The 9,835-nt window shown below is 38.7% G+C and overlaps 1 protein-coding gene across 2 annotated transcripts in view; it reads right to left on the bottom strand.

The window, feature by feature from the left end:
* mpp2b (MAGUK p55 scaffold protein 2b) overlaps positions 1-9,835 on the bottom strand; it is a 526,590-nt gene that overhangs the window by 301,902 nt on the left and 214,853 nt on the right. For both annotated transcript variants that reach the window (XR_007265228.1, XM_048614628.1), the window contains one exon: positions 9,461-9,577. Coding sequence is in view for 1 of the 2 variants with exons in the window: in XM_048614628.1 (XP_048470585.1) it covers positions 9,461-9,491 (31 nt within the window). In the remaining variant the exon portion in view is untranslated. The remainder of the gene's footprint in view (positions 1-9,460; positions 9,578-9,835) is intronic.

The raw sequence follows: 9,835 nt of genomic DNA, 5'->3' as shown, positions 1-9,835 counted from the left end.
GGGCCTAGACCGAAGAAGGGTCTAGACCCGAAACATCAGCCTTCCTGCTCCTCTGATGCTGCTTGGCCTGCTGTGTTCATCCAGCTCTATACCTTGTTCTCTCTATTGACCTGTTGTGTTTGAGCTTGTACACCTTCCTACCCAACTCTTGTTTAATTCTTCATCTCGTTACTTTACCTCCTGAGCCCCAGAGTGGTGGTGACTACTGGTGACACCCACCTGACCCCTGCAGTAACTCCTGCTCTCCAGTGCTCTGCTGCTCTCCAGTGCTCTATCGTATTTCATGTTTTTGTTGACTTGCCCCTTCACAATGTTACCTTCAATTCCCCGATGTAACTTCCCCACCAGAGCAGCAGTCCCTGATCACCTGCTTGATTTTCAGTGAACAGCACCTCCCCCCTCCAGAGTTACCATGCCCCATCCCTCTGACCAATCTGGAACAATGAGTTACCGGACTTCTGACTGATCTCTGTGCAGTTCCCCTTCTGACTTACTGCTAACTCCTGGATTTGTTGCACTGGATTTACAGGACTGACTGTGGACTACTCCCCCAACTGTAATGACATGGACCTTCTTACCCTGAATACCTCGTGCAGCCAACTGATCATGTTCCAGTCCCTGGGCTGAGGTTGGATGATGCCCTTCATTGACTGTGGTGAAACCTCCTGACTGACAATAGTCTTCAGGCACTTGACTGAGGACTACTTCCCTTAGACTATGAGACTTGACCATTTGGTTGAAGAATACGCAGTGAGTTTGCCACACAGGTTGCTGTCACATGCGGCAGGTATGACACTGGTGTAGGAGCGTGATGTACGGCAATTTGTCCACTCCTTCATTGACACTTGCTGGCAAACATGACAAAACTGCCTGGCTTTCTAATTGCATGAGAAAGCATGGCAAAGACAGATGTTCTATGAGTGTGCATGTGTTGAATAAGGAATCAATGTACAAAAAGCCATGGCAAAGCTGAGGTGCTGTGTGTCCTAGAATGGACGAAGTGTTTTGAGGGTTACACAGGTAGGAAGATAGGTTAGGAATGTAGGTGCATTTAAGATACACAGATCAGCCACAATCTGCTAGAACAAGCCAGCAAGGTTGAATGGCCTACTTCCGTGTGCCAGTTATGTTGTTAATCAATGTCAGAGATTGTGTTGGTGAACCTCTGGTAAAGCTGTTGCTTTTCCATGACCTGGTAAAAATCTAACAACAAGCAACATTTAACTTTGTCAATACATGTACTAGCCTCAGTTTCCACTCCAGTGTTGAAGTATTTGTGCAGAGAAGTTGAATGGTTAATTTGTTCTATATTTTGTTCTGATTGCTGGATTTTCTTGGAAAATAAATTCTCTACCAATTCTGAAAGAATGAATAATACTGAGCTGCTCCCAGTTTTCACTTGTAGTGGAGAATTAGAGGCAGCACGTTCATTATGGGTAAACATGGCTTCAAGGTTCGGGGCTGGTGCATTAGTTGAAACCAAATTGATTTTTCTCATCCTCACAAAGTGCTTTTTCAAGATGGTCAAGATTGTTAACTTTCATGATGTGCACAGAATTGGAGCTGCTCTGCTCTCCTGGGCTGTACATGTGAACAAAAAAGTGAAGCTTGGTCCTTATCTGCCAATGCATAAGCTTGTTTGACATGTTTTCTGCTGGGATAAATTATACAAAGTAACATTTGGTTTAGTGAGTTATTCGGAGTGAAGGTTTAAGACAGTGGATAAATGTGAGGTATTGCATTTTGCCAATACAAACATGGACAGGACTTATACAATTAATGGTAGGGCCCTAAGTAGGGTTGTAGAACAGAGAACTAGGGGCTCAGGTACATAATTCTTTGAAGTTTACATCACACGCAGAGAAAGCATGGTTAAGAAAGCATTTAGCACACTTGCCTTCATTGCTCAGACCTTTGAGTATAGGAGTTGAGACATCACATTGAGGTTGTAAGGGATGTTGGTGAGGCCTCTTCTGGAGTACTGTGTGCAGTTCTGGTTGACCTATTATAGGGAGGACATTATTAAATTGGAGAGGGTTCAGAAAATATTTACCAAGATGTTGCTGGGAATGGAGGTTTTGAGATATAAAAATAGACTGGAAAGGCAAGGACATTTTTTTCACTGGAGGGTAGGAGGTTAAGGAGTGACTTTATTGAAGTTTATAAAACTATGATGGGCAGAGATAACGTGAATGACAAGGGCCTTTTCCTTAGGGTGGGGGAGTTCAAAACGAGGGGGCATATTTTTAACGTGAGAGGAGAAAGGTTTATAAAGGACATGAGGGGCAACCTTTTTACACGGAGTAGTTCATGCATGGAATGAACTGCCAGAGAAAGTGCAGATACTCTAATAACCTTTTAAATACATTTGGATAAGTTCATGAATAGAAAACATTCGGAGGGATATGGGCCAAGAGCAAGCAGGTGGGACTAGTTTAGTTTGGGAATATGGTCCCCGTGGAGTATTTGGACAGAAGGGTCTGTTTCCATGCCGTATGACTTTATGACTGAGGTTGTGTATATTGAAAGAATTTGATTAAAGAAGAGCCAAATTGCACAGATTTTGCTGGTGTTTTGTTTCTTCATTCTTCAAAACAGTCACACTGTTTTCAGGATCAAAGTGAACATTAGGTTTGTTCGATAATGTATTTTTAATTTTGTTGTGGTTTTACGTTAAAGGCTTTTTCAGATTTTGCTGAGCAACTGGACCCTGAATTGAGCCTGTCTATTGATTATGTAACTCTGAATGCTGTTGTCTCTTTTTCTCTTCCCTATTAGTGACAGGTCTATGCACGGTTCTGTAGGTTCCTTTGCAAATCTTGGTCTGGAATAATCCAACAATTTAGGAAGAAAGGCTGTGGGCCGCAATGATCAATTGTTCTCTCAGTTTACATTAGTCTGTCCATGAAATCCAGGATATCTGTGTAAAATTAATGTAATAGCACAGCCCCACCAAGACATTAATAAAACCACGACAGGTATTAAAATGTAGAAAGCAGTGGAAATAAATCTGGTATTTGGTACGTACTGAATTATGGTGAATCATAAATTTGGAACCTACTGAAATGAACTTGGGGATTGTGTGAAATGAATGACTTAAATCTACCTTACTTCTTTGAATAGGAGCAATACATTAAAAGCTTACTATCACTATGATATGATTATTTCTGTTTAGGATGTGTCAAAAGACTAAACTGTAATTATAGTTAAATGATGCAGTGTTGTTACAGTTAGTTCATTTGCATTAGATATATTGAAAACAAGTAGCTACAGGAAATATTTTTCTCCATACATTTTGTGTCCTTTTAAATGGTTTACTCTTCGCACAACTAATGTCAACACAAAAACTTCGCAATTCATTAATCTGATTTACTATTTATGAACTCTTGCAAACTATTGATTGTCAGATTTGCCTACATAGTGAGTGATGGTTCTTTAAAAAGGAATTAGTTGAATGTGAAGCAGTTTGCAATGTGTTGGGATGAGATATGGATAAATCTAATCATTTTCTTCTCTCTTCAACAAAGTTTTTGGAGGCATAGTTTCCTCTGTGTGTAAACATAAGGCTCCTTTGTACAACAGATAAGAAATAGCCTTGTGAAAAATTGCAGGAGGTGAATTGAATGTGTGATGAAGCCTTGAGAATTTGAAGATGGAATAAGAAGTGATAAAGTGGTTTTACCGTTTTTTTTTTAAAAAAGTTCAAATTGTGGAGCTATGAAAGCTTAAAGTCCCAGCAGTCATAGTGGAGAAGAGGGAATGGATTTCTTCATTCATGTCTTAGCTCGAACTATGCATAAAAGGCAAAAAGAGAAAATGTTCTAAACATATGCCAAGTTAGTGAGTTTACACACCTGCTAGGTAATTGATTCCCTACAGTGTGGAAACAGGCCATTCAGCCCAATACTGACCCTCTGAAGAACATCCCACCCAGACCCATCCCCTTACTGTACAACCTGGCATTTCCCATGTCTAATCCACCCAACTTGCACATCTTTGGACTATAGGAGGAAACCAGAGCACTCAACAGAAACCCATGCAGTCACGGAGAGAAAGTGCAAACTCCACACAGTCACCCAAGGGTAGGATTGAACCCAGGACCCTGGGCGGCAACAGTGCTAACCACTGAGCCACCATGGAGTGTTCATGGCAAAAATATGGAGTATAAATCAAGAGAATACTTACACCCAAAGTATTAATTCAATGGGAATTAAATCAATCCCAAATCATGCACAAAGTATTTTTTACTCTATTCATACCAATTATTGCAAAACACAATCACAATTTTTTTTGTTGGCATCCTGACTTGACAGATCCAGACATCATTTGCATTTTTGGGAGATCTGGTCCATTCATCATAAAATTCCAATTTGTAAGCGTGCAGATAAAACTTGAAAAGGTATTCATACCATAAAACTGATTTAACCATACGCCTATAATATTGCCGAGTAACTATGGTTTGGTTCTGAGAACATCCTACATGGATTTGAGTATCGTGCTTGGTTCTGCTCACTGAGGCATCGGGGAGTTTTCCAAACACTGCACAAAATGGGCACATGGGTGAGCTGTAGATGATGGAGTGAATTATGAGTGAAGACATAGATGCTTCAACATTAAACGGTGGAGGATTAGAGAGACCTTTTCATGAAATAAAATAAAGAAATTGCATAACATGTCTCCTTTCATGGCCTTAGAATGTCTCAAAATGCTTCACTGTGGTCATGTAAGGCAACGTGGCTGGGTCCCAAAAAGGCCAGCGAGATAACTGTTCCTTCACCATTACATGCAAAATCCTGCTACACCCTTCCTAATGGTAATGTTGATGTACTTACACTGCAGCGATTCAAGAAGGCAGATCACCACCACCTTCTCTGGGCAATCATGGATGGGCAATAAATGCTGACCTGGCCAGTGATGCCCACATCCATAAACTTAGAAAAACCCACATAATTTCACCAAATAATATAAGGAGCTATCTGGAAAATAAAAAGATCATCCTAAGCGCAGTTTGTGTCACCATTTTGCAGGACATTGGTACCAACTGGTAAAAGATTTGCAGAGCTGATGTCATGCGCAACTTTTGCACACAATTCTATTAATACCTGGAGTGGAAAGCAGCAACACAAACTTTGCAGTCATATATGAACTATATAGATGCTTCGATAGACTTGGAAATTTGAGCTGGGTGGGCCTTCCTGATCTTTCTTCTCTCTGAGTTCAATCTTAGTCCATTATGTAATACGTTCCTGAAAAATTTCTATTTGAATGATTTTGCTACAGGCACTATCCTGTTTGAATGTATCAACAATAATGCTAAAGTATAAACAGGGATGTTACAAAAGCTTATTAATCAGCATTACAAAAATCATTCACAGATGAAATTAAGTTTGATCAGAATGGAAAGGGGATGTTACAAACATTACTGAATGTTGGCCTTGTGTTGTTTTGTTGACTAAAAGAAAAATGATCCTCAAGCAGAAAAACAAAATTCCCATTGAATCTGTGAATGTGTTTAATCTCCTCATGAAATGTGCTGACGCTGAAAGAATGATTTTCAAATTTGAATGACACATTATTCCACAAAGAAATATATTGGCAGCTATATTACTGAATTTTTCTGTCCATCTGCAAAGCACAGAATGGTAGGCGAATATTGCGTATGATGGACAGAGAAACAGCCTGCTCAATGATTTGTAATTAACTGGCAATGTCTTCAGTTAATGTCTCTTCTTAGGATCATTTAACTCAGAAGGTGGCTACTTGGGCATTCCTGTTTGTGCCAACCAGTTTCACAAGTGGAAGGCATGAGATTGATGTTATTAAATCCTCTTGCATATATTAAATTATGATCTTTTAGGTTATATTTTTAGAGTGTTTCTTAACATTGAGTTATCTAGAAATAAAAACTAGGTACAGATATTTTGTCCTGTGGAATTTCTTATGTACGATCGAATTACTGAACTTCCAGTTCCTGTTGTGCGCGTCTTTTGATCATGCTTACTCATAATGAATAAGTAGAAAAGCAAGACATCTTCCAATCAGTGGACAATCCTAATGCTAATTGGCATTGCATACACTAGTACCCTCGGTGTAATAACTATAAACAATACTACCAGTTATAGGCCAAAAATGACACTGTATGAAAAGCTCTCTTATCTCTTCACCTTTTGGATACCCTTGTTCATTGAGAGAGACATGGATACCATAAATATAAGCAATTTATTATTTTGAAGGCCGTGAATATAAATCTCACAAGCCTCAGTCAAGTTCAGAGATGAGACACTAGAATAATTCATTTCACAGAAAGAGCAAAGCAGTTATTGGATTTGGCATGGCATTTTCTGACTATAGAGTAAATATAGAGAAAGACAATCAGATACTGTGTGTTCTACAATTGCTACCAGGCTAGGAAGACTACGGAAAGCCAAATAAGCAAAGTAAAGGGTGTTTATAGAGTCCTGTGTAATTCCATGAAACTTTAAAACTTTGAACAATTAAATTGTCAATGGCATAATGGACAATTCATCTTTTTTATAATGTTAATCCCATTAATGTTGTTTCATAGTTGGAAAATTGGGTTGAATGATATATCATATAAAATGGCAATTATGTTAATGCCTAGGAATTTGAACTACAGTGTGCTAATGCTCTAAGAATTATCCTTTCATCTATCATTTACAGCTTGATTCTATAAGGTGTATAGACAACATGTGAAATAGCTCAAGGACTTTATAATAACTCTGGGCTGAAATTTTCCAGTCTCTGAATAATGTAGACAATGGTGAATTGGTTGGGAAAATATGGCAGGAACATAAAATTGATATCCTTAATGTTGAGAAAGAGAAGACTAATTTTCCACCAAGGTTTTAATGGTTAGATGAGAATCTCACTTGTGAGTGAAGGAGGCCTATTTGCAATCATTAACATCTCATTATTAGCTAATCACACCTCATTTACGTGCAAGCTGCTATTTTCCCAGAGAGTGGGGAGAAACTTGCTGGTGACAATTCTCAATGTGAAACTCTGATCTGGTATCCAGTATCTCCAACTTACTGACATTATCTCTGGGCCTCCATCTTAGCCAGCATTCTCCCACATCTTGAGGCATGCTTCACAGGCAGTGAGTGCAGCCTTCAACAACGAAGGTCAGCATCGAACAAACACCAGCCACATCACCTCATCGAGAAAAATCTCCCACTCGCTTATTACAGAGTTCAACACTTCAATGATGCACTTTGAAGCTCACTAACACCAAACATTGCAAAGTACTTCCAAGTTGTTGTGTGCAGGACCATTGCATTCATTGGAAGAGGACGCATCTTGGACCCTCTGAGCTTGCTTTCTTAATTCGCACTCACCTGGCAAAAGAATCAATCTTATTTTTGAGATTAAACTGGAACTTGTTCTGTCTAATGTAAGATGGGGATTCATCTACCAAAGCAGCATAGTGAATGATCCAGAGATAGTAGGAACTGCAGATGCTGGAGAATCCGAGACAACAAGGTGCAGAAAAGCCTTTCTGATGAAGGGTCTAGGCCTGAAACGTCAGCCTTTCTGCTCCTATGATGCTGCTTGGCCTGCTGTGTTCATCCAGCCCTGCACCTTGTTGTCTAGGGAATGATCCAGCTTCTTTATGCACTGGTCCCAGTCCTGAACTCACAAACTGAAAAAGACAGTTGAATTCCTTAGTGGCTCAGCAAGTCAATGTAATTGTACTGAGTTAGACAAGAGCTCTGAGGTTCAATCCCTTGTCTGTACTATGTTCGCTGCTGTCAGCATCATAATGGACCTTTATGTCCCCTGAGTGTTGGAGTGCAAGTGAGGTCACAGAGTAGGTGATCTCAAACCAAAGCAAAGGTTGCTGAAAAGTGAACATATGGACTTTGGGTGAGATTAAGAATAAATTTGCTTACAAAACCTTCTTTTCTGCCCAACTATTGAGGGACACTTAGTTGCTCCCCACTGTCCAGGCACACACACAGAGTGACTAGTTAATTGAAACACTGGAATCCTAGCAGTGAAAGGAGGAAGAAGAGAAACAGAACAGAAATAGGCATGCAGGATTAATGAACAGACCAATCATATTTACAGGTATCCACTCAACGTAAGATACTTTGTTAAATGAAATCAATCTCAGTCACTAAAATTTCGAATAAAAGTCTTATACTAAAGATATTTTGATTTTTTAAAATAAACCATTGTGCTGTAGAAACAATTGAAAGGATTTGATTCCTGCTATATAATACACTTAAAAGATTATACAAAATTGTTTTACACATGTATGACAGTGCAGGTGAGATTTGCCATTTTCTCAAAACATTTCAAGCAGCTATGCTCCAACAGACCTCAAATACTACTAAAAAAAACTTGATGATTCCAAGCCCAAATGGCATATATTGACTTTCTGCTGATGTACTCTGAAATCAGATCAAGCCTCAACTCTGAAGTTGCATTGTCACTTTTGCTTTACTGCATTATAGGAAACAACACATAGCCTAACTACACACTACAATACAGCTGAGATTTCCGAGCAAGATGAGGCTTGCTAGCTGTAAATAGGTTTATGTTTAATTTATTCTTTCAAACATTAAGAAGGCAGTCAATAAAGTAACAAGGAAGCACTTATTAGTAAATCAATAAGCTTTGAGAATGAAATATAATCTCATTGTATATGAATTGGTGCAAACTCTGAGCTGTACATACATCTGTAAACAAGGGACCCATCAATACTAAGAGAGATAACTGAAATTTTGATAGTTTAACACAAGACTAGAATTGTGTCAGAGGAACAAAGGTAATGGGCCTGGTTTCTTTTCACAACAACTCATTAATTCTCAAATCCAACACTCAATATTAATGGTATTTGCAAAATAGACATTGCAGGCAGTAAAACCAAACTTCATAGTTTATGTTAAGTCACTGAAACGATTGGATGAAAACTTCAAACATCAAGTGTAATAATACGGCTTTCTGAAATAATAATACAGATGTGGGAAGGGTTTCAAGTTAAAATGCTTAACTTATGTTTGATTAATCTTTGCAGTATAAATGAATCAAAACACAAATTAGTAACAGATGGAACCATCTCTTGCATTTGACTCGCAAAGGACCTTTTTTTTTTACCTTGAGCACTATTAACAATGCACCATGAATTAGTTTAACATCCCCATTCTGCATCAACAAATATCAGACCAGTTCAACAGCAACAACATCACAAATTTAACTGTTTGCGAAGGTAACAACATGCATCGTTATTAATTTAATAACCCTGCGGCACTTCACGAGAGTATAGACAACAAAAAGAAGCTAGGAAGAAAAATAACAAGAGTTAGAATAATCTATTTGTAATCTTTTCTAACAGAAGACCAAGAGTGGCAGTTAACTATCTCCAAGCATTAAGTTAATCCACCAAAGTTTTCCTGAGGTAACTATACTGACACAATAATTTTGTGCAACTCACCTGTATCCGAGTGAGCTGAAGCCACAGGCATTTTGATACCCGTCCTCCAAACACAAAGACTCTCAGTAGAATGGTAAACCTCTACAGGTTAATTTTATTCTTCATGCAATTTAATAGCTGTAATAAAAAGGGTAGAAAGTTTAAATAAGGTCAAGTAGCAACAACCAAACAGCAACAATCTCCAAGCTTCAAGTACTGAACTCCAAAAGCTAGGAGAAGTATTCAGAATTATAAAACCATTATACCAAAGAAAGGGGTCATTCAGCCCATCAAATACAAGCTGGCCCACCATAGAGCAATCTAATCAGCCCCAATCCTTGGCTAGTTTATTTTCATTGACTGTCCATCCAATTTCCTTTCAAAATCAAGTTCCAG

The sequence above is a fragment of the Rhincodon typus genome, chromosome 30, assembly GCF_021869965.1.
Source record: "Rhincodon typus isolate 14 chromosome 30, sRhiTyp1.1, whole genome shotgun sequence".
NCBI classification, from domain to species: Eukaryota; Metazoa; Chordata; class Chondrichthyes; order Orectolobiformes; family Rhincodontidae; genus Rhincodon; species Rhincodon typus.
Note: the sequence above shows the minus strand (reverse complement) of the source record. Positions and strands in the feature narration are given on the sequence as shown.